A 26,053-nucleotide genomic window follows, 5' to 3' on the forward strand; every position below is an offset into this window, starting at 1 on the left:
ATTAATACGTGGCAGTTTGGAACAAATACCATATTGTTAGATTCAATATTTTGAACAGCTTTTCCGATACATATGTATAACCCACGTTTAGTTTGCGAATGCATCGATATCTGATCTGGTCTCCGAAAACGACCAGCGACAAATATTTACACTATATACATTCGAAACCGTTTCAAAGCCTGTACAGAACCTATATACATGGAAGCTGATGCAACAACCTTAACTTAAACCGATATAGTACCAAATCTCGGTTCTTCGTAACAGTTGCTCGGAATAAAAGTTCTTCGTGACCAAATGTACAACAATTCTCAAGCTTTGAATATCGAGGCATAGTATATTACGTTACGGTCCACGTAACGTTGCGAGCGCATATATACGCTGCCCGAGAAAGAAAAAAGAGGTTGAGCATGGCTGCTTTATCGTACAAGTTGAGATTGAAAGCTACGTCGTAGCCGTGGGGTTGAGCCCAGGAGGAGATCGTCACGTAAACGGATACGTGTTCTTACCAAGTGACTCGCGCGGGTAGCTCCTGGTCGCGCACCATAGTCCTCGGGAATCGACGCTGAATCACCTATGGCACAGATAACATACTCCGAGAGAGAGAGAACGGTGCGCGCGGAAGTCGAACGTCGTAGCCGATTTCCACTCTGTTCCCCGATCTTTCGCGACTTTACGATCGGATCTGCCGTGCGCAGGGGATCGTCCAAAACACGAGCGACCGTACAGATGCGTCGACGATACTGTCGGTGACGAAACACGACGAAAGAAACGCGAATAAAACGACACACCTCTGTATCAGCGAGCCAGAGTTGATGCGGACCGCGGAAGGGAGGCTGCGAAACTGAGATGAAACCACGGCGCAACCCCGGTGCGCGCGCGCACCAAAACCACCCCCGGAATACACGGAAGCAGCCCGGCCAACCGAACACTACCCCTCCTTCTGCTCTGCTTACTTCTCCCCAGGACTACCACGACGACGACGACGACGACGACGACGACGGCGATGCCCCCGCTTCCATTTTTCCTCTCTTCTTTCCTTTGTCGTTTCGCTCCTTCTTTCGACGTTCGTCCTGCTGTCCGACCGCGGAACATCCTCTGCGCGAATCAAAGTCTCGAGACTTTCGCGACCAGCGTTCCTAACGTTATCGGTGAATGCTTCCGGGTCGGTAACCCGAACGTCCACGATCGTTCGTTACTTTTTCGCTGGCGCGTTTTTGACTGGTCGATCGGACGATTTCCTGCTGACCGTTTCGAGCATCGAGCATTAGAATGCAACATAACGTCTTTGTCCGCCGCATTCTAAATTGCACAAGCTTAACTTAATCTCCTACAGTCCGCGTCAAAACTACGAGACACCCCTTTGCGTTTAATGTTTATCGGAACCAAGGATTTTGTACAAGGATCTATAAACAGCATCCCAAAACCTAACGTCAGTGGTACCAGGATCGACCCTTTCATCACCGAACTCACCAACTTTTATTTACAATGTGCTAATACTAATGGTAAAATATATAATTAAACATTTATTATAAAATTTTCGGTAATTATTATATTGGGACCCACCTCAGACTTCGATCGCCTTGAAATATTTTATCAATACATTTGTACGAATTTTTCTTCTCAGTTTAGCGTGCTGACCATGCGTGACCTCCGCCTTAGAACTGTTCCTAAAAGGAAAAACACAAACGTTCTCTTAAAGTTATTTTTGAAAAGGTTGATATATGTGTATTTTGACAAAGACAAGTTTTCCTAACATCGAAGCACTGTGAAAAACTGTTTAGATGTCAGAATTCAATGAAAAAACTTCGCTTCGGTTCGCGTTTTGACGATTTCCAACCACCGTGCGTCGTAATCTTTTAAGCCCCGTAACAGACTGTAGGGGAAAATAAGAAGAAACGGAGATTCCGGATAAATTTTCGAGTGTCTCGTGGATGGAACGCAAGGGATTAAAACGAGAACTAATACTATCAGGACGGAACTCGACGTTCGCGCGACGAAAGAACCAACGTGACTCGCATCGCGGAACGGGTTGCAGTTGCAGTTTAATGCGGCAAATGCAACGTTCCGTAGCAAAGAAGTAAAAAAGAAAAAATGGAAAAAAATAATGGAACGAATTCGAGGTTTTCCGAGCCAGTGGAATTCACGCGATTAGAGCTCGCACGAGTGAGGCTCAATGACTCATCGATAGAGAGCTTGAACAATGTTGCTCATTCCGGCGACTTTAATTGCCAATTATTGGCCCGTTGGCAACACTCGTGCTATTTTAAATTCGATTAATCGAATCGCGCGCTCATAGAAACTCCGTTTCCAATTACGCAAGCTTTTCGCGTTTCCCGAATTCGCGGTAAATCGCCGAATAGATCGTCGCCCGGATAATGTTTGGATCGACGGAAGTTACAGTGGACGATGTTTAGAAACGGAGAACCAAATTCATATAAGAACAGTACGTTCTTTCCTCGTCAATAAAAATTATAAAGTTTCAAAAACGAATACAATTACATTCAATTTACGACACCCTGTACATCGACTCTCGACGCTGATTTACTTTGGAACAGATTATGCGAACTTGACCGACTGCTTGGCCCTCGACAACTAACGATCGAAAATGGTTATTATTTCTTGGGAAAGTGGATTCGTTCAACAGTTTTACAACTTGTATTTGTTAAATTGCAACATTAGTCAAGGTTCCGTGTAAAAATTAATTTATAGTACCGTTATAAACTACTCTTAAAAACTGATCACCTTCCTTAGCTTTCGAAAACAATTAACACGCGAATAATCACCGGTTAATTTCAGAAAGCGTGAGTCATTGGCAATTACACGTAATATATTTCGTGACGTGGCAAAGTGTACGGTTTCTTCTTTGCTTAATTACCATCCACCGTAGCTTCCAGTGCCTGAAAGGCAAACGATTGCCTTCCGAGCGAACGTTATTTTATATTCCGCGTCCCATACAGGTCGCCGCGGATCGAAATAATTTCAACCGCTAAAGTAGCCTTACATCTTTTCGCAATTTAAGGTACGTTGAACGTTACGCGGAAACCAAGGAAGACTCCATGTACATAGAAAGGCTTCTCCGAGAGGAAACCTTGCCGGGGCTCTGCCGAGGATCCTTAATAAAAATGTACGGTCACGGAGTAGCCTTAGGTGGTAAAGATTGATGAGAACATGGTACAATACAGCCAACAGTCAGCCGAAACCCGGAAAACTTGGCCGCGCGTTAGAAACATTAGAAAACTGTTGGATTACAAACCTTGGATCAGGATAGACAACAAATATCTACCATTTATATTAAAAAAAATTAATTGGTTTAGGGGGTGTAAAACTTAAAACTTAAGAATCTTTTTAAAAACGCTTCGATCGAGAACAGAATAATTTCTAATAAAACCGTATAAAAATAACGAACACACTATCCACGCGTTAATGGTTCAAACTGGTATTGTTCCATGCACGTAGTTTAGAAGCGTTATTAATTAATTCGAGCTACTCGGTTCTTCCGAGTCTCGCACTTACCCAGTCGATCAACAGCACTACCTCGAACCACCTACTGTTCCGTGCTACGATCATTCTCGTGATATTGCCGCGCAGCTTCCTCCGACACTTTCGTCTATCTCGAAGGATTCCTTTAGGGCGTTGCCGTAATTACACAGCCTTCTATTCAACGTAGCCTCGAGCGTCTCCCAAGATGGCAATTCGTCTCCATTCTTCGAGCCGGAGTCGTCGAAGATTCGTCGCGAGTCCAGCGTGCTCCAGATCGGCGACTCCTCGCGGCTGATCATCTCGTCGAATTTATTTTCCGCGATATTACGATCCGCGGCGGGGTGACCGGCCCGCGCCGGCGAGCTTCCTGAAAATTGAAAAATCGATTGCAGTATTGTTTGCACACCGTTTACTAGGCGCGCTCGTTCGTGAAAAAAAATTAGTCGCCGTGCTCTCCGAATAAATTGTCGCTGCGCCCGTATTAAACTGAACGGTAGCTTCGAATCTAGGCGAATGCAAATACAATCCCAAACGCCGGATTCAGAGTCGCGGCGAGTAAAAATTTCTTGGATTTCGGTTGACGCTATTTTTCAAAAGTTTCACGATATTTTCGTTCGTTCTTTGTTATCCTGTACTAATATTATTTGTTCCATTAGTAATTTGTAGAAAAATTCTGGCTATTAATGAACAGCTATATGCTTTCTTGGCTATCCTATTCTATTTTATTCTGAATACCAACGCACAACATTTGGATCTCAGAATTGTGTAAATAGAATGATTACTCGTGCAAACTCTGTACACACACAAATAGATATAATTAAACAATCATCAGAAAGTCTAAAATTATCGTTGCAGCGTATTGTAAATTAATTATTATAATATCTACTATGTACAATCCACATTTGTTGTTCTTTGCATGTTACATCTTTTGTACTAAAGGGTTTTCTTCTCGTTAATAAATGAATAATAATAATAATAAAAAGAAACGACACCGTAAGTAACTAAGAATAGAGAAATTTGAGCGATTCGAATAAGCAAACTAAACCTTTGATGGCGTCCCATATCGGCGCGCGATATTTCCTGAGCGTTATTGTCCCCGCGATAGAATCGATCGAGGAGCTCCAGGAAGACACGGAGTACGTGTCCCAAACGGAAGGACGGTGTCTCGTCAGCGCATTGCGTCTCAAAGTGTCGTGCATTTCCTGCATCTCTTTCTCGAGCTGTTTCTGATGCTCCGCTACGATTCGCCGTTCGCTACCGCCGGGCGATAATCGCAGCGATGAATCCAGGAGATCCGAATCCGGTCTAAGGCGGAGAAAGACGGATCTATTATGCATCCGGAGGCAACCGAGTGGAACCGTGGCCATTAACGACTCTTTAAAGGCGACGATTTTCTTCAACGCGAAACCGTAGTACCTCGGTCTATAGATTTCTCTGGGCAAATTCGTCGCGTCCAGGCTGCTGGTCTTCCTACACCGGCGAGACGATTCCCTGGCGACTCGCTGCACCATATCCAACATGGCCGCCTGCTCCTCCCGCGGCAAAACGCTCGTCAGCTCTTGCAAAATCTGCGGACAACAATTATTCTCGATTCGATAGTTTGATATCACCGGGTAATCCTAACTTACGCTATAAGCGATATCCGTTTTCGATAGCTACAGATACTTGAACGTATCGTCCTCGTCAAACGTAATCGTGCTGATTATTTAAAGGATATTGTATTTTATCTACAGTATTATACAGTATTACTTTTGCTTGTAGTAAAAACTGTAACACCCTGTATTTATGTATAAGAATTGGCTGATAAGTATAATGTCATAGAATGTAGATACAAACATGAAAATAAACACCAGATTATCTTCTGTAGTTTTCATTTCATTTCAAGTAAAAGTTCCGATCTTGTTGAAAACCCCTATACGTAAGGCTAATATTCGAGTATTTATAAAATGTTAAATTACAAAATTTCAGATGATGGAAGAAACAAGTAGCGAGTTATCATCGAGTTGAAACTGTTACGAAAATTGCGTTAATTCCTAATCTCGCGATACGAATAGAAAGATTTCACCAAGCTTGGACGAAAAAGTGACAGAACCGTCCCCCGCTCCATTTAGTTCGCGATATTACAACTGCTTTACAAGAATCGCCAATGAAAGTAGTCGCGTCGTTACGCGAGCAGTTTCGAACGCTTGTCGAGCCGTGGACGATGGAACGAATACGTTCCCATAAATTTCCCTCGAAACTCGTTCTTTATTCAAGGACCAAACGGGAGACGGGGCAGTATGTATGTATCGTTGTGCAGGTTCGACGGTAGCCGGGATTAAACTTAGTTTCGAAGCGCAAAACGCATTTTCCATAAGCATAAGGAGGCCTGGCCTCCTGGCCTCCCGATTCTCGGGCTGTCGCTCTTTAAGTAGAAAGTTAGTTGGCACACGGAGGACGGAGACGAGGAGCAGGAGCCAAGAGCTCCTCGGCGAGTATAGCTCGCGAGGGCGCTTCGGGAAAGTAAATACGTGTCCACTTTTTCCCTTTTTATTCGCCGACGGTGGCGCTGGAAATACATACATCCAGAGTACCGGGAACACGGCCGAGTTTTCTTTTTATTCCGCGTTCGAGAGACAGTTTCGTAGCTCGACTATCGACCGAGATTCCCTCGAGGGGGGGAGGGGACTGGTGCAAAGGAGGCTGAGGGGGGTTTCCGGACGGCGAAATCGTCGGGAAATACGAAAAAGAATCGCTGATGCCTTGGGGGGGTGTAATTTAATCGAGGGAACCTCGCAAACACCTTCACGATTCGCGAGCGGAATTAAGCACTCCGATCTTCGTTTCTGATTGATTGGCAGAACGAACATTTTTCTCGACAGCTGGACGAACATGTAAAACTAATTAAAATAGGCATTTGTTCGTTAATTCGTTGTACCTTCGAGATGACAAAGTTGTCGAGAGAAATGAGAATTATTCGTCGCGATAATTGAGCGAGACGCGACGAAGAGCCATCGATCCCGGGCTTTGATCGTTATATCGTACGATGAAAACCCTTCGTCGCGGAGTCCTGTTGCTTCGTAAACTCCGGAAAGGTTCGAGGACGTGTCGGACCCGGTTATCTCGCGGGAGATTCGAGCAGAGAAAGAAACGAGCGTCGCGTCGCGTCGTTTAATTTGTTCGGAGAGAATGGCTCGAGACGCCAATGGCTCGATCGATGGGACCGTTAATCGGGTAAGTAGCAACCACCTCGGAACCCTTGTATGAGAATTCCGTTCTAACTGCACCGTTCTGCGCGGAACGAGGGAATCAGGCAGAGTTTTATTGATCCCGCACGGAAGTCTCGTCGGATGGCGTAGATCTGGCCACTTTTCAGGCACAAGCGTCCGACAAATTGTTCCAACGTCCCACCTTGAAACCTACTTTGTACCCAACACTCGGCGTTTATGTCTTCTTATATTTCTCCGGCAAGTAAACGATAAAATTTTTATAAAAATGAAACATTGTATAATTTGTCGAGGAGGAGAGCATCTCTGGGTATGAAACTGTCAATTCGATCAAAGTTAATTAAGAGAGGTCCGAGTCGAAGGGTATGCTCAAGAATTTTATCATCGACAGTTTAAGGATATCGACGCAAGGGCTACGTATTGGCTAAAGAGAACTTGCTGACGCCCATTACGTCTGGTTTAACTCGATACTTGGGCTCCCCAAATGCTGATACGAAGTCTCGGTAACCTTTAAAGAAGTCCCTTTTGATCGCAGGGCGGAATTACTGCGGAGGCGACTCGTTGGAAGAAGGTAAGTCCAGATTCCAGTAGACGGGGGCGATATTCCTAACGGGCCGTAAAAAAGTTTCGGTCCTCCAGAGTGCAGGATCGTGTCCCGTCGTTTGCATGACTTCCGTTCGTCCGTTTCTCGCGGCACGGTGGCTTCCGTCTAATTATCCGCAGGGTTAATCGACTACTACCGAAAGCCCTGTGGGATCTCCAAGAAAATTAGACTGTCGAAACCGTATTAAATTGCCAGAGCTTGATGGATTGATATATCGCAAAGAAGCTTCCCCGAAATTACGATCCGCCATTATATCTATAGGTTCGCGTAGCCTCGTAATCATGAACTTAAAACTCGCCCCTTATCCAAACGTTAATCTTCCTCTCGGTTCTCTATTTTCACGAGGATGCAACGCAATATTTTTCACCGAATGTTTTCATTGCTACCTTCCTGTTCGCTGTATCGGTAAAACACGGAGCTTCCGAAAGTAGCTCTTGGGAACGATTCCTTTATCCTTAGAAGAACCAATCTGTCTAACCTTCGATAAACTCTCCATGGAATCTAGTTGGAAATATTATACAGTGGGTATCATAAATATACCAACTCCTTAAAATGTATGGAATTTGATCTTTTTGAAATAAATTAAGCTATAACAATACTTTCTATTCTTAGATACAAATAAATATTCAAAAGCAGTTTCGTTAGATTATTGTAATTAATAATACTAAACTATTACAATACTTTCGTTTTATTCACTGGAATAATATTATACTGACGCACCACCAAGGCAAAATCGATCTTTCTTTCTCATTCTTTCACGATTCTTTTACTGCAACTTTTTACACCGATTTCGCATTCCTTATTTTTAATTAATAAAAATAGTATTTTCTAAAAGTTAAAAAGAAATTTAACCAACCGAGTAAAAAAACAAAAGATAACGTGGGAGATTTACCCCTGTTACGTCGGCCAGTAATGCGTTAACGCCTACGCAAGTAGAAATGCCAAGTAATAGTCAGACGCGCTAGTCAAGTAAGTAGTATACACATATACGCTTTCCCACGTTCAATGACCGTGTTATAAATGAATAAACACGCAAAGATTCAAAAGCTATTATCAACGATATCTGAGCGAAAGATTCATAAAAAAAAAACGTATTATTCTCTATAGGAAACCAGAAGAATCTCTCACATACGCAAGGGTGACCACGTGAAATGTCTATGCTTCTAAAAGTTTTTACTATCGCGAGACGTCTAGCTTTGGCTTTTCCCCCCTTGCAAGAAGAAGAAAAGAATAATGTTAATCGCGGTCAAACATTTCATTCACGGTACCGGTTTGATAGAAACAACAATTCAATATGCTCGTCGCATTAACGCTCATTTACGGCCCGATTAAAAGTAAATTTATATTCCCTCGGAGATTTATGCGAAGGGGGAACAGCAACGATGCAGTGTCGGAGCCGGTTTCTTCACGGCGACGTGTGAGCGACGTTTAATTCGCGTTGTCAAGGAAGAAGCCTCCTGGAGGGAGATAAACGTTCCTTCGTTACACATATATCATGCATGCATGTGCATGAGATGCAGATACCAACGCCGCGCAAATACTCCTCGTCGCTTCGTTCAATTTTTCCCGTTGTTTCTACGGTCGCAACCGAGATTCGACTTTGATTCGCTGCCTAGCATCATCTTTCGTTCTTGGTTTTCCCACGCGAATCAGTTTTCAATTCAAATCGAGACTGTTCGTAGATACTTTGAGGCTGTATAGATGTCGATCTCGAAAGACATTAACAACGATGCATTTTTATTAAAACTTTCCCACACAACGGGTGATGTGTTTAGACCAAAAATATGCTTTTAAATTAACTACTGTCATGTGTTTAACTGTTAGAAAAACACTAATAAATATATGTTACAATGCGTAGAATAAATGTAAAAATGGACCACTGTCATAAATAATACCGTAATCGGAGAAATTACTAGGAAAACACACACTTGACATAAAACGAGAATACTTTTTCCTGCTAGCAACATAAATTTCAATAAAACGAGAATTCACGTTTTCGGTAATAAAATTTTTTCTCGAAAGTGCGTAGGATTTCGGAGGTATGTCTATTCATAAAAAATGATTGTAAATGACCCCCGCAACCGAAAATAATTTTTATAGAACGATTTGAAAATTTTTTTTTTGACGAAACTTTCAGCACCTATTCGAATTTTTTTCTCGAAAGTGGATAGGATTTCGGGGGTATGTCTATTCATCTAAAATTATTGTAATTAATCCCCGCAACTGAAAATAATTTTTTCAGAACGATTTGAAATTTTTTAATTTCGCCGAAAAATTTGTCCCCTTACTGAATTTTTTTCTCAAAAGTGCGTAGGATTTCGGGGGTATGTTTATTTACCAAAAATGATTGTAATTGACCTCCACAGCTAGAAATAATTGTTTGAGAATGATTTGAAAAAATTTTTTTTTACCAAAAAATTTAGGCACCTACCCCCTGTCGATTTTTCTTAAAAATTTGTTTTTCATTTTTAATAAATTTACAGAAAAGTTGTCAAAAACTTTTTCGTAGCTACATATGAGCTCCACTTCAGAACAAAATTTTAATGAGATACATTCACTATTATAGGAGTTATGATCCTTTGAAAATTGGACCATTTTTAAGGTGTTTTTCTCAGTTTACGGGGTCAAGGAACAAGTTTTCTAATATTGTTAGAATTTCAACATATTCTTTGCCAAAATACGCATTTTTTGTCGTTTGAAACATTAAAATCCTCCAATCCGTTCAGAAGTTATGACGTTTTAAAGATTCGCTTGAAATTTTCGGGCTACCCCCTGTCGATTTTTCTTTAAAATTTGTTTTTCATTTTTAATAAATCAATCATGGGTAATGTAGTTATACAACAGTCAAATATTTAGGATGCATGTGGGTGTGGCTTCTCTCTTTGTGTGACATATAATCCGTAACATTTACCCTAAAATAATCGGTGTAAATATGCCGGTTATTCGGACATTTCAGATAACCGAGTGAAGAATAATCGGAATTATACTGTATACCTTAAAAAGCCTATGTTTATATCATTAATAGCTTTCTAGAAAGAAATTATACAAAAGTCACAAGTTTATACTGCCATTTCATGCGAGGCCTCCCCTAACGGCCAGTTCGAAGGCATTCGATCGAGGCAAAATTGGTAAAGATCGATTTTCAACCGGGCAGTCGTAACAGGGTTATCGTCGACGCTATCGAATCGACTGCGAGCCGATTATATAAGCGCAGGATAATTCGAAGGAAGAAGCGGATCGCCGGAAACAACGGTGCTCGAGCACCGAAGTCTACACAAGTTTCCTTCCTTCGAGTCTGTCGCATCGATATTATTGTCGTAGAATCTAGCGTCGTTTTCGACGACGTCCCCGCCGCGGCGCTCGTTTCCTACGCGGACGCTCTCCTGCGAAATTACTGTCCTGGAATTGCCTTCTCCGCTCGCGTCGGAAATCTGTGCTCGTCTAATCTAATGAAATTGCACGAACTGTGTGCGTGTAATTAAGCTGGCTCGCGTCTGCTGCACGGAACGAAAACCACGGCCGAAACTCCGACGGACAAACGGCGGAACGCGTACGACCGAGGATGAGAGTTTCACCGCAGAAATTACTTTCACAAATAATCGATCATCGAAGCTGGACCGCGTGCAACCACATACACCGAACAAGACGTTCGAAATTGTAACACGCGACTCGTTTAATCACATACGTCACCGGACACTTAACTAACGTGAAATGAAAACGAGATTTACCATTGGAAAATAAAATAATATTTGTAAATAATCGAACCAAACTATTTATTAGATTACAAAGGAAATGAAATCAGCCTCGTTTGAAAATGGTCGTCAAAGTCAATACTGTTAATCTTTGGTGTTTTTTACTATTTTTTCATTAATTTCATGTAATATTTTTCATCAGTAAGTGTAGTATTAAGGACTAATTTAGCTTACTTTGCAAGATATCATATTACGAGAGGCCATATTAGAAACTTCTTAGGTACTTTTGCCCTGCTCTGTATGTTACCATTGCGCGTGAGTTCGCAAGTTGCCTCTGGCATAGTGTTTCACGGCTGGAAAAATGGCTACAAACTGTGGAAGCGGAATCGAGCAGGGCACGAAACATTGGATGGATGGCGAACCAAAGTAAAACTTATTTTAACAAAGTAAGAATTACGTGTAAAAATAAAGGAACTCACCCGGAATTTGCCGAGCGAGATCATGGCCGAGATCAAATCTCCCGGTCCGCGTTGTCGAGCCTGCAACCTGCTCATCGACGCGACGTATGTCAAAGGGCTGACATCCCTCAGCTCTATGTGTCCTGCAATGCCTAGCGAAAATATTGATTTTGCGCCACATCCCGCGTACACTTCACTTACCTAAACGTTCTACATACTAGATCTAGTTTTACACAACCCCCGTGAAATACGAAAAATCTGTTGCTTCGTTCTAAAATCAATTTCGATAGTTCCTCTTATTTCAAACATATTTTATACGGTCCAAGAATTATCTTAATCGTCGAACAATCCCGACATTTCACATCACATTGAACAAATTTTTGATAATCTATTAAGACAGTCAAGACTTTCAGGACTACTGAAACATTTAACTCTTGTAAGAGACTTGTAAATATCCAAGACTTTCGAGACTTTTAAAATATTCATCGCTCTCAAAACTTTCAGGACTATTGAAATATTCAACGGTTCCAAAACTTCCAAGATTTTCAGGATTTTCAATCTTGTTTCAGTCGCAAGACAGTCTCAACGTGTTCTGAACTTGCTCGAAAACTCGGAACCAGGAGTACTGACGCCGGCAGACGCGACCAAATTAATGCGATTACGTAAGAAAAATCATAGTCCTTCGGTTCATAAATATAGATTATAGTAATGTAATTAATATTTGGTACCGTTATCCTCAGCCCTAATCGGAATGAAAACTAGAAAATAAGAGAATATAAGGCACTATAAGACTATAAGAGAATTACCATGAAACAAAACCAATCAAATTTTTTCGTAGATTAAATAAAGAGTCAACGTTGCATCTCCCGCCATCTTACAAACAGTTATAAACGTAAACGTTGGAATACTTTCACGTACGAGTGCATACCACATCTGGCTTTAAAATGTAAATAAATATCTCGGTACACGGAGATTGATCTTCTCTGCGACTTTACGAGCACCGAGATCGCGTGCACAGTCGACAAGCAATTAACCTCTTTCACGCGTGAAGTAGAATATAAAAATCTCACTGGAGGTCTGGAGGGACTGAAGGGTGGATTTTTACACCTCGGTTTTTTTTTCTTGTTCGATCATCGAAAGCTTAGATTACGATCGGTGGTGTTGGTAGCGGGGCCGATGTTTCTCTCTCTCTAGATTGCCGTGAAAACGGGAAACGACGAATCTAATTAATTCTCTAAACTCGAACCCGAACGACCGATCCCGTTGCCCGAAGCACGCTTATTACGTCGCGACAAGTTTCTCTCGAGTACAACGGAACCGAGGGCCACCGGAAGCTCCGCGATCCTTGCTTAAGTTTCTATCTTAATACCTGATTTAGTGGAGCTATTGCTGTAATTACTCGCGTGCCGCTTCGTCTCGCCTCTGCAAACTATCGAACGAGCTACCATTCTAAGATTCTTATTCTCTTAAACTCGATCCAATGATAGAGGCTAAGAATCATAATTTTTTCAAAAGAAAAATGTAGATAGATCATCGTATTATATATAAAAAAAATTTTTCCCCTAGTTACATGCTCGCCAGTGATCGATAATCTATTTCTCCAGACTATCCGTAATCCTAGTACCCCTAAACAGGTAAAAACGAATCGCATAGGAGCGAGAAATGCTGTGTTTCAGGGTTTCATCGCTCACCGTTCTTTCCTCCAGACGTTCCGTGGGACTCCGTCAGATACTCGATTATCTCGCTGGCCCTCGAATTCATTCTTCTTCTCCTGGCAATCGTGCTGACTCTCCTCGCCTTGCTCCACTCGGAGAAAGCACCGAGTCCCTTGTTTTCGGCGAACGTCAAATTATACCTCAACACTTTGTCCCGGGAGAGGAGGACCAATTTCAAAGAATTTCCCGAACGTTCGATCATCTTAGTCATACTTTCCGCCCATCGCCAGCCCTTGGACAAATAGTCGACGATCCCGACGGCCGGCGATACTTGCTCGGTTATCACGGATTTACAAAACGCGGATAACGACTGCATTTCGGAAGTGTAAATCTCTTGTCGACACTTCCAAGGGTTCGCAAACCAACCGTTCTCGCGAAGGCTGTTAAAGAGGTTGTTCAGGTACGGGCGCAGAACTGGCTCTAAATATTTTCTGTCGTAGTCCATTGCTGGAACAGTTTACGCGAAAGTGAAATTAAACGATTGAAGTACTCATTGTTGTAAATTGATCAAAATTCATTTTTTTTTAGTTCCTCTGTGGAAAATCCTTGTTATCTATATATGAGTTATATTAATCTACTTTAATCTACAGCACTTGAATCGAATAAATCATTCCTTATATTTTTCACACCAGAGGCAAATAATCTATCTACGTACCAAAGTGTAACCATTGTAGTAGCATTTTCGCCATTATGAGGTAACCTTCTAGATCCGTATTGGCGGTTTCTCTGTCCGTTCTGACTGCGTCGATCAACAGCCCGACCGAGTAATCAAACTGACTGGTCGTGTTGTAATTCTTCCTCTTTCTGAATACCTTACGGTGATCGCGAACAAACGTCCTATGGTTCCTCATCGCGCGGATCTGATCCCTGGCTTGAGTCGTAACTAATTTCAGCAGGAACACAAGGTTCTCCAGCTGTTTCGTTGTGTGACGCGATATATCCGGGAAATTCAGGTACGTACAGTTATCCGAGTGCCACCAGTCCTGCGAACGCAACAAAACTAATACGGAGAGGGACTCGTCCCGATGATCGATCTATTATGCTGCTGTTATACCTGTAAAGAGGCGTCTTTTGCTCGTAACACTTGCTCCAAGATCAGGTTTAAATACTCCAGTTGCCTCCAGCTGTATCCGTAATTCGCGTCAGTCGTTCCCCTAGGCAAAGAAGCCAAGACGTCGCGCCACCGGACAATGAGCTCGCTCTCCATAACTTCTAGAGGTCTGGGTACTCCTTCCGTCATTGAAACGGAACGATGATGAAGGGTTTCTAGATAAGATTCCAACAGCCTCGAGTCCGAGACGTAAGAGCCCTCGTGATGCACTATTCCACCTTGAAATGCAACAACGTAATCGATCAAATTTTTCATCGGTAAAATAATAAATCATCCGTGAATAATAACTGTACATTGTCCGTAGGTGGAGTAACTTTTTGACAAACTAATGGTTAACAAATGGCGGGGGATGTTCAATATGGCCGACAGCAATTTCTCAAGTTCGCGCGATGCGATGAAATTGCGAACGCTGGTCGTGTCGCGGATTGAACGGACGATTGTCGAGGGAATCCCAACGTTCTGAAAAACGTTGATGAGTTCGAAGTGTATCGTCGAATGGCTTATGGATGCATACAAATTGCCGGTACGCGTTCGTCGGCCGCGATAATGGTACGCGTCGTTATCGTTACCAATTAAGATTTCCATGGAAACCGGAGGATCGTGCCGCGAGCGCGTCACCGCAATATTGCTTGTCACACGAACAAAATAACGGGGAAAAATAAAGACGGGGCGCGAAGAAGAGCCAGGCCCCGAGGCTCTGGCGGTCCTTTTATTTCCATCGACCGAATTACTTTACCTCTCGCGCATTGTAGCATCACGTTGCACCGCGGCTGAAAGTAACACCTTAGGTTCTGGCATCTCAGAGCACCGACCAACTCGTCCAGCGCTGAAAGAACATGACGCGAGAGAGTATCGGGCGACCAACTCGTCAGAGGATCTACTCCTGCTCTTTCCAGAGACCACCGGTGCACCGTCCTCACGATATGCCTGGAAATCACTCGTGGCTGATCTTGCGAGTGGGAGCCGCCTTTCCGTCCTGCCTGAGAAAACGTTTCGATCGTATTCTTCACCCTTTCAACCTCAACGTAGATACTACTTTACTACAGAAAAACTGATGAACATACTTTCTTTGCGTCGTATAAATTCTTCGTTCTCTATTTAACTCGTATTGGAGTAATATATAACGACTTATAAATAAATAATCAACTAAAACAAAACGTTTCGATCGTATTCTTCACCCTTCAACTTCAACATAGGTTATACTTTATTATACTTTGTTATAGACTTATAAATAAATAATCAACTAAAACACTTTGCAGATAGGTACCCATTCGTTACTAAATGAAAGGAAAGTTAAAGTTTCTCTTTTATGTGTAAATATCGATGGAATTATGGAAGTAAATAAGAGTCGAATTATGTTGAGCAGGCGATGAATATCTCGAGTGGATAATCTCTCGGATGTTTCACGATAACAACATCTACTTAGATTTCAGGCAAAGATTGCAGAATAGATTTATTTATATACTCGACCGACGCGTAGAAAATCCTTGCTCGTTTACGATCCGTGGAGCAGGACGCAGCTAAACAGGAAGCAGAGGAAGGGGTGAAGCGAGATGGAAATTTTTAAAATCGATTCAACTTTTCTCATTACGTATTCGCCGGGGCTGCATGTTCGGTTACCGTGGCTGGGACGGATAAATTATTGCCGAGTCGCATCCAACAGCGTTTTTATTAAACATCCAGGACGCAACGGCGCGTCAGGGAGAATAGCGTTTTCAGCCGCGACGCCGTGCCGGTATAGGGTGTATCTGAAATACGGGAGAAAGGGCCAAGAAAAAAGGAGGAAGTTCGGTCCGTGTGTTTCGAGAAACACAGCCCACAGAATCGAGAATGCGCGAACGCGAGCAATGGCCGCGTCGAACGAAATGCAACGACCGGATACGCGGGGGTTAAATTATTATCGAGCCACCCCGTCGCGTCGCAAAGGTGTCAAACTCGTCTAATATACACCGTAGATGAAAATGTCAAAGGAAACAGCCTGAATACCTGTAAAAAAAATCTGATTTTGACGTTACCTTTTTTCCTACCAGACAATAACTTTTTGAATGAATGTCTACAAAAAAAATTATGAGTTAGAAGTTGTTTTCATCCCTGTTACTCGCACAATTACGTTCTTGAAGAGCACAGTTATCGATCACCGTGTGCAAGCGAAAGACAGCATTATTCAGGGTGTAGAGGATATTAATAGTCCGTGAAAAGGAGAAAATGTCACCTTCGATTTGACCGGTGGATTCAAGGGGCGTCCCTCGCGCAGCTGGTGCAAGATTTCTATGAGCAGAGATTCCGTCAGGGCGGGTACACTGTCGGTGGCATAGTGTTGACTCATAATTTTCTCCGCTGCTGGAACACGTACTCCCCAGAGAGTTACTCGATCCTCGCAGCGTGCACCAGTGTATGGTCCAACAGCCACGGCATACATACCCTGAAATAGTCACAGGTAAAACGAGGTTGTGAAACAAAACAAGTCTGTTCATTTAAGCAACGACCTATAGGAATTTCCTAGCTAAAGTTGAATCCTGGACTCGGTCAAGAATCTCACCGAACACGTGTCAAAATGATTTTAATAATCATACACTGCTGATCAGACGTAAGTAAATACTAGAGCACTCGTGGGCTCATTTTAAAGGTCGAACCATTTACTGAAGCGAAAATGGTTTTAATTTAAGAAATAGTCCAACTAAAACTTGCATGAGTTTAGAGATTAAAACCTTCCGACGAGAAACGTGGATTTTTTTTTAACGCTCCTAATGAAACATCGATCGCGTAAAATGGTGGATAGGGCGTGCTATTTGGTCAATACGTTTAAAAAGTCGGTGGCTCTGCGACACGTTTGCGGAATGAAAAGAGGCTTGGTTCGCGCAATCGTGTACCGGCACTCGCATTCATTAATTAAACTCGCCGGCGATTCGGTCGAATCGCTGATAACTGCGACCAACCAAGGGTTTACCTTGCGGGTCTCGCGCGTATCGATATTTCAAACAGTTTGCGTTACCGCGAGGAACAAGCTTACACTGTTTTTGCTTGATTATCGCTATGCTTGTACATCGATAGATCGTTAAAGCACAAATAACAAAAGAGTACCCCCACGGCCGTGATTATATCGATACCGTTCCGAGCCGCGTATTTAATTTCTAAAGTCGCATTTCGCCCGACATTCCCACGAGACGTTCACGTCAATCTTTTGTGTTTCGTATCTGTACTCAGAGAACCAATTACGCTACCTACAATAGAACCTTTATTCGGTTATTGATCGCGGCGAGCAAACTCGATAACAGTATCGATTTATTTTTATACCATTTCGACTCCTCGCGCGATATTGATCTTTTTAGCAGATAATCGCTTACCTACAACGCGTACAAACGATGAAATAGAAATAATCAATGCTCTAATTGCACGACGCATGCGTAGACCGCGAGTCAATAAACTTCGCTTTTCGATAATTTTGTTCCCGCGAACTAGAGCGGAACAGAAATATCGAACGCTCGACAACGGGCCCCAAAAGTCGACAAACAAATTGCGCAGCTAGAAATCCATAGAATACCAGCACAATTCGTTTTTTCATTGTTCTTTATTTTGTCGAACTCGCGGGTCTCCTCGATAAACTAATTCGTTGAATGATAATTATTAAAAATCTTGAGAAATAGGTCGCCAAACTTTCGTGCCGCATTCTACTCGTTCTAAGAATGGTACCGTAATAGAGGTCTTTTATTACTTTTTATTTACTACGTGGGGAAAGTATTGGCAGTTGCCTTAGATGCGCGACATCATTTTAACGTCCAATCGAATGAAACGTACTCACACTTTGCGCCGCGGTATAATGAAGAATAGCGTCGCAGTGATGAAGGGGCACTCTTCTAGGATAGTCCGACAAACTGGGCCAGCACGACACACCGATGCCGATTAATAGCCTGACCTCTGCCTCGCGAGTCTTGCATCCATCCAATCCAATTCTGAGTAGTATTCCTCCAGCGTCTTCTATTAGAGCCACACGGTGATCCCTGGGTTCCGGTAATGGTCCGTTCGAAGCAGCTGCAAACAGTTTCGCGAAACTTCGCTGGTATCTATAGTCGAAACAAAATCAACTTGTTCATCGACTGTGAATCACCGCCAGGCTAACTCCCGTTAGCGATTCAAAACTTGTTTCGATGCCATCGATACATTGACGTTTGCTATTCATACGCGTACATCAAACTAGAAAATTATCTCTAAAGTGTGGAATACCAGGGATTTCGTGTACACAGCTAAAAAAATCAGTTGATCGTTGCATCTAGTTAGAAGCTATTTTACAAAAAATATTAACAATCTATTATTAACAGCAACTTCGATCTCTGGAAAACAAACTGCGCTCTCGTACCAAGTTGAGCAACCCCGATGTTGGAGAAAAACAACCTCTCGGCGACCAGTTGATTTTGTTCGGACTATAGTTCGCGTTTGTTAAAAATCGCGTCGTTAGCCGAGCCTGTTGTTCCGCGAGACGCGGCGCGGCTTGATTTACGAGGCGTTCCTTAATCCAGTTACACGGAAACCGGGCATATTTCGCGGCGCTCGTTATTCTAAATCCCCAGCAGTCGTTATTAAACAACTTTGCCCGAACGTCCTATTCTGATTTATACAACACCCGGTGTATATCGAATTACCGAGTCGCCTCGCGCATCGGTTATTTAATACAAAGCGCGAATAGCGATCTTAAACGAACAAGGGTTAAAAGCGATGGACGAGAAGAAGAAGGAAACTGGGGGAAGCCGAGTACCCGAAATCCTACAAGCTTTCTCATAACATAAACATGCTAGCTTTCTCGTTCGAATTTCCAAATACTATCATGTTCTATAATACATAACGAAGCTGCCAGTGTTTTCTTGGAATCGGGTTCTTTTCGTTAGCTACGCGCCGTAATATCTCAGGATAGAGAAACGCATCGTGGCTACCGCGTAATCCACCTACAGAAATTTATCGCGTACTTTTATCCTCCTTAATTAACGCCAGCATTTATGTTTCACGATAATTTAAGATCGTTACCTGGCCCGTAAAATATCCTACAGTGGATCGGTTGCTTCAGTATTTTGTCCAGCACCTCGGCGTCGACGACTTGGCCCGGCGAAACGGGAATCTCGTCGTCCATTGAACTCGTCGTGTCTGAAAACATTTGTTCGATATTAATGTCCAGCGTTTCGTATCCTCGAGCGATCCTAATGAATGAACAGACGCTTCCGACCGACATCGGAAGCATTTAATTATAGAACGGTTTCACTAGAAAGACAATACACGTTACCGATAAGCATTAGAACAGAGCATCAATATTTCAATTAATCTAACTTCGTGAAAATTCCTAATACCCTATCATTTGTGGTTGGTAGTCTACAGTCTATAAATATAAATTGAAATTCGTAGGTTGCGAATGGCGACTAAGAACATCCAGCAAAGGCCAACAGACCTGTCGGGCACGAGGTAGCTAGTTTAATGGCCGTGGCTAACAAATTTGCTAATTTCGCTTTCACTAGATCCCTCCTCAATCTTCCTGCAGCATCCGTGTACTCTCGCCAGTGGTCCGCCCCAGCGCCGAGTATCTTTAACCGAATAAAGCCTGGCAGAGCCGCATCCTCCTCCACGCTTACCCTCGAGACCTCTAGCTCGGAACTTGCGGCTGGCTCGGATAGAGCGTCTATTCGCAGTAGGTACTCGAACCTGAGACACTGACCAAACAAACAAAAAACGGAGTAGCTTACGCGAGGATCTTTTGCGCCCCGTTCACGCAGCATCTTTTCTAAACTTCACGAGGGTCGTTACGGTAACGGCACACGGGGTTCCCGGACCTCTCAGCCTGTTTACCTTTATCCGTCGAGGCTCGTTCAACGAAACGAGAAACACGGATGAAAATTTTCGATCGAGATCCCCAACAGCCAGCATCAAACGTTGAACCAATCCTTCTACGGTGGCTTCGATCGTGGAATCACCCCAAGAATCTGTAAAACATTCGTTCAACGTTGGCTCCGTAAAATAATCGTACAAGGCTTTCCATCGCTGGACATTTTAAGGGGGTATTACTGTGTACTATTTTTTGTCATCTTTTTTTAACGATAGGTAGGTTTATACTGCTTTGTACTGAGATTTTATAGATGTATTTATTCATCTTGTAAGTAAAAAAATATTAAAAATTGTGGGAGTTCAAATGCGTTTTTTTTCTTTTTAACTAACTCCCATGATATTTCAAGATCTGGCAGACCGATTGATTTTAAATTTGGAGGGAATATTCAGCAGACACGCCTTCATCGCTGGAACTAGAGATTTAAAAAAATCTACAGGCGGTACTTTAAATGTTAATTACCTCGATCAACAAATTGGTATTCTTAATTTTCTCAGTACAAAGGCTGAAAAATAGCAGTCTAGGCAGCAATACCCTTTTAATTGCAGAGTGCGTTAAAAATAGCGACCGACCAATCTCTCTATTCCCGGCGACGTCCGACGAAATACATCGATTAACAAAATTGATTTTGCTCGCGGCCAACAACCCACAAACTTTCCGCTCGGGCCAATACATATATCGAGATAATTCTCGGTTAAACATTCACCGTTTTGAGCCTCGTCGAGCAGTTTGCGGAAATATACGTTCAGGTTATGCAGCTGACCCTTGGTGAAAGCAAGCTTCGTGGCCATTAATCGAGTACCGCCCTTCGTATACGAAGGCCCGCTAGGTGCACAGCCCATCCTCCTCCGAAAGAAAAAGACGGAAACAAACAAGGATTGTTAATTGAATTCCGTGCGCATGGTCTGGCGCATACATATGCATGTATGCGCTGAGCTATCAACATTTCCCGGTTAAAGGGTTAGCGAGATGGATAAATTTCAAACGGTTCCTAATTCTGCCGGAAACGCGTCGGCACAATCTATGTATTGCCACGAATCGCTCAGAACAGTGGCAAGAAACGGGTTACCTTCCGGTTACCAAACGCTTTTTCATCGACAGTCAGTATCTACCAACGAATTACAACTTACAACCTCGATCCGTGATAAATGACACCGTTATGTAATTGAGCTACACAGGAAACTGAAAGTTTGTATATTTAAATTAAACACTTGAGATTACAATTTCTTTATATCACCGTTTTACTGGCACAATGGCGTTGTTGGGGGCTTTAGTTATTAATCAACCCTTGTAAATAACGCTAATCAATTGACTGCCTATCCTTATGCATAAAAATACGAAATAAATATTCGTATTTCCTGCATATATAAAAACGCTTTACGATCGATCTATTTTACTAAATCGTACCTTGACGAACTTTACTTAATTTTTTAATATCGTCACTTTTTTTGTGTAATCCTTTTCTGCTACTTAGACGTTCTGTGGTCACTGTTAGCGCGTCACTTATTTCTTCTTTCCATACTCTTCGTGTTTTAATAAATCGAATTAAATTCGAGTGAAACTTGACGCGTCGATCTGGCGTACATAGTTGTCGATTTAGCTCGCGACGAAATATACATATGTACAATTTGTTAATAAGTACAATAGAACTGCTTTTCGGTATTGATCCTAGCTCGGTATAATATGTGTTCTCGGTTTCGATATAATTTTCTAACTGTCCTTCTTGTACAAGTTGCCGTCGTAAATACTGTTTGGAGAAGCTAGCTACCAATCGGAAAAGTCTTTTTTCAAGATGGTGAGCACGTTCCAGGTAGAAATGCTTAGCCTAAAAGTAAGGTCAGGCCTCGCGGGACCCTTTATGACGGACCATTCTGACGCCTCGTTTAATCAAAGGTATCCTAAACCGACTCTGGTAATAGCTTTTTACTTCAATAGTAAAGCTAAGCAGATTTTAAATTACTGCCTCGGGTAAACTGAACAAATCTTTAAAATTAATATTTCGCGACAAAACTTAAAGAAGTTTAAACTCCAAGGCTGATCGATGCGCACAAAACTATCAAACGCAACGAATTTCGATCGCTAATAGAAAATAACTAGGCTCGATTTACTTTTGATACGTACATACGTAGCGAGCGACGATCGAGTCACAGGTATAGATCCACAACGACTGAACGAACGCTATATCGTGGAGCAAAACTGCCAGGTGACGTTTCTGTTCCATCCGGAAAGATATTGACGCTTCACGATCCTGACCATGTGAATGTACCGAACGCCAATTATTATTCAGCGGATCGGCTAACAATGCCATCGCGGCGACCACGGCCACCGGAATTACTTCCGATCCTGATTGTGCGCGCTCGACTTCCGCTCCCGTGAACGCGTACCCGTCCGTCTACCTATGTGCATATATGTTTACGTCACAATTACGACGTTCCAGACCGTTTCGCCTGCGCGCATACAAGACCCTTTTAACCCTTTGCGGTTCGAGACATTTTTAATATTTCGCTCCAGCAGACCCGTACGCGATTCATTTTCACTCATGTCCACGACTTACGGCTGACATATACATATTTATGTATTTACGAATATACGAACAATTACATTTTTGCCCTATTATGTTTCACTCCGCGAAACGAGAAACAACAAATTTTTACAGGACATAGGGTAAAAGTTGTTAACCAGTAAATGAAACCTATCTGAATTTTTACCATTGTTACATATCATTCGTGTATGGGACCGAAACGTTTGGTAGCTTGGGCGTTGGCCCGATGATCTAGCGCGCAACCCCCCTGGACGGGGTTGACTCATGTCGTATATGAGCAACCGGCACAATTTTCATTTTTAACTGAGCACAAGCTCAGTTGCTTACAGAGCAATTTCGAGTATAAGGACCGCGTTTTCTCACTCGAGGAACTCAGCTTTTCTGAAACTCTCGATGCAACGTTACTTTGACACTCGAGGCAAGATCGGGCTACATCCCCATCAAACGACGTATCTACCTTAGCGGCTTTATTAGTGAGTGCCCATTAGACTAATCGAGAAGTACGCCGTCAAGACAACCTAGCAATAGTGCTAGTTCTGTTAATTGACTATTCTACTTGAGCATCGACTAGAATATATTCAAATAGTTATCCTCACTTAATACAACCCTGAACCATATTAACAGTAAGACTAGGGGTATCTCACGAACCCGGTACACCTTTACCGCTCGAGGTGACAGAGCAAGATCCTAAAAACATCCTAAAAACCTACGTTTTTGAAACCATACATTTTCCTTATAAATCTAACCCCGTGGCTCTCAGGGAATCGAACCCCTAATTCATCCACGTAACCTCCTCCTACGGCTCCCAGGGTATAGAGCCCCTGGTTCGTCCGGAACTCCTTTCTCTTTCCTAACCATACCTAAAACCACCGGTCCATTAAATTTGTGCATCCATCAAAATTGTGCAATTTGTCCATCTTATGAACACCTATTGCATCTTCTATCGATGTAACGAGGAGAGGTTCCGAGGTGCGCTGTTGACTAATCAACGTTTGCATAGTCGTAGATGTTAAGAAACTAAAACTTAAAATATTACACTTTGAGTTGTTATTGATGTTTATTTGATAAAGTATAATTACATGTTTAAAAAATCAATGTACTACAGCCTGATCAGTAAGACGTTCGCCTTGTGGTAATATGATGACGCGGTGTAGGTTTTTGAGTCTTACTGAATCAATCTGTACAGGATTTTTTTTTCATTTTTACAATTTTTTTTCAATCACACGCTTGAATACGATATTCTATACTTTTCACCGATATTCAGATGTATGTCTTTAAGAATTGAATTTAATTGCTATTTTAAATTTATGAAGTGCACGAACTTGCGTGGTACTTTTTCATAAAAAATAATCGAAATATTTAAATTTTAGTAATCGCGTGTATCTAACGAAAGCTCTATTTTTGCACATACAAGACTTTGCGTATTCAATTCCATTGGGAAGGCCGCCTCATTCACATTGATCAAATGTGAACGATTTCCCGATAACCCAAGCATATCTATAATAAGGATAAATATTTTAAAATTCATTGTAAAAACAAGTATAACTACAAAATGAATGTAGTCATATTTACCTTATTGTGTCGTAAATTGGTTCTTGTAATTGATTGTGGCCGAGCATTTAACTTTTACGACTAATACGTTGCAAGAAATATATTTTTTAAATATCATTTTTCGAAATTTGACCTCTGAGGACACAGAGGCCTAGCCATTTTCAAGCAATTTATTAGTTTATCAATCTATCGTTCACGTTAAGTTACTCAAAGCAAGAGAAGATTGATATAATTTTACTTTAAGATAAGTGATCAATAATTAAGAAAAACAGTTTTTAATTTTCAGAGTCAAAAGTCATATCAAGGTCATATCATATACATATCTGAACATATTTCAATTTCAGTTACACAATACAGTAAAAACAAATATGTACTTACACGCATAAAACATCCATAAGTGACCTTAGAAAAAATATTTGCAATATATTGATCTTTCAATAACACTTAAATTACACATAAAATAGATTCTGTGTTGCCACAATTGGAGAAGATGTTTAAACAAGATGCTATTTAACTAGTCTTATTAGCCTGTGCTGGTACAAAATAGCACCGTATTTGGACCAAATTACAAACCCACATAATTCTATCACTTAATTGCTCACAAAAATTCTCACAGTTTGCAACTATTGATTGTAACTTCACTGTACAACACATGCAAAATTCAACTAATCTTAATTATCATGTTAAATTACTTACAGCTTCTCACCATCCAGAGCATATTTGTACCCAGAGTTGGTTCCATTTCCATGGGGGCTTCCATAGCCATAAATCTAGCAAAATTGGACGAAAGAAATTCATATTTTTTCTCATCAGCTCAGACTTCCTTGGTACTCTACAATCAATCAATGAGAAAATGAACACACTAATAATTATAATATTCGAAAAATTGTGTTTCCACAATCAAAACCTTACCAGGTACAGAACCCCTTGAGTTTCTAGGTACAGGAGCAATCTTATAACCTTGGTGCCTGCTTATCCAGAGTAGAATAGAAAACAACTTCGTTTCATGTGAAATTTTCATTGCAAAACATTTGGTGCCAATTTTTCCAAATTAATTTCTTTGCTATGGCAACATTTCTTTTTTCTAATTGAGATGCGAAAATTCTACAGTGCCTACGTTTCATATTGGGCGCCATCGTACCCACTACTATCTTTTGAGGTTATGTCAATTGCAAAGTGTAGTAATCTTAGATCATATACAGGGATGTTCGCCAACCCTGGGAAAATTTTTAATGGGAGATTCTAGAGGCCGCAATAAGAATACAATTGTTCACTGGATTCACAGAAAGACACAAATATTACGCACTTAGCACGCATTGAATAGGTACGGAGTCCCAACTACGGACAAGTTATAGGTTAAAGCAGATAATTTAAGTGGACAATGCTAGCAAATATATATATTTAGAGAAAAACTATCGAATTAATCGAAAAACGGTTGCTTGTCAGAGTGACACAGTAAACCCGTAAAGATAATAAACCATTAGGGAACGAAATGTTCTCGAATCTTATTGTATTTCTTTTACAACCGCGGTTACTATCTAGGATGCTGTGACAATTGAGCTGCCGCTCTCGTCAAAAGCAGTAGCGCCTATGGCAAGTATCACCAAAAAGCGAACGGTGCTGCCATCTGTCGGGAGAGCGGCAACTCAACCAGTGTGGCCAGATCTACCGCACGAGCCACGTGTACGTGTGCTCGGTACTTCGCACAACTTCGGGAAATCGATAAAGAAAGCTAGTGTGTGCCCTTCTTTCTTTCTCTTGTACAGCTGAAATACGATCTCGCGATAATCGACATACGATTCGAAGTCTCGACTGCCCCACACATATACATATA

At 41.9% G+C, this 26,053-nt stretch overlaps 1 protein-coding gene and 1 long non-coding RNA gene across 2 annotated transcripts; both read right to left on the minus strand.

The window, feature by feature from the left end:
* Window positions 1-1,550: 1,550 nt before the first annotated feature.
* On the minus strand, window positions 1,551-20,968 carry LOC122400103. The gene is made up of 15 exons (XM_043401345.1): window positions 20,833-20,968; window positions 20,093-20,226; window positions 19,709-19,956; window positions 19,264-19,389; window positions 18,066-18,264; window positions 16,479-16,688; window positions 15,003-15,246; window positions 14,210-14,484; window positions 13,811-14,138; window positions 13,132-13,602; window positions 11,462-11,592; window positions 4,897-5,048; window positions 4,526-4,785; window positions 3,514-3,847; window positions 1,551-1,667 (listed from the first exon to the last, which is right to left on the minus strand). The coding sequence occupies exons 1-14, from the start codon at window positions 20,966-20,968 to the stop codon at window positions 3,564-3,566; spliced, it is 3,198 nt and encodes a 1,065-aa protein (XP_043257280.1). The 3' UTR covers window positions 1,551-1,667; window positions 3,514-3,563.
* Window positions 20,969-23,717: 2,749 nt separating this feature from the next.
* Window positions 23,718-25,782, minus strand: LOC122400107. The gene is made up of 5 exons (XR_006259336.1): window positions 25,132-25,782; window positions 24,916-25,051; window positions 24,598-24,621; window positions 24,241-24,291; window positions 23,718-24,165 (listed from the first exon to the last, which is right to left on the minus strand). It is a non-coding gene; the product is annotated as an uncharacterized LOC122400107 (long non-coding RNA).
* Window positions 25,783-26,053: the final 271 nt, after the last annotated feature.

The sequence above is a fragment of the Colletes gigas genome, unplaced genomic scaffold, assembly GCF_013123115.1.
Source record: "Colletes gigas isolate AHSC1104 unplaced genomic scaffold, ASM1312311v1 Colletes_gigas_Sc00016, whole genome shotgun sequence".
Lineage (NCBI taxonomy): Eukaryota > Metazoa > Arthropoda > Insecta > Hymenoptera > Colletidae > Colletes > Colletes gigas.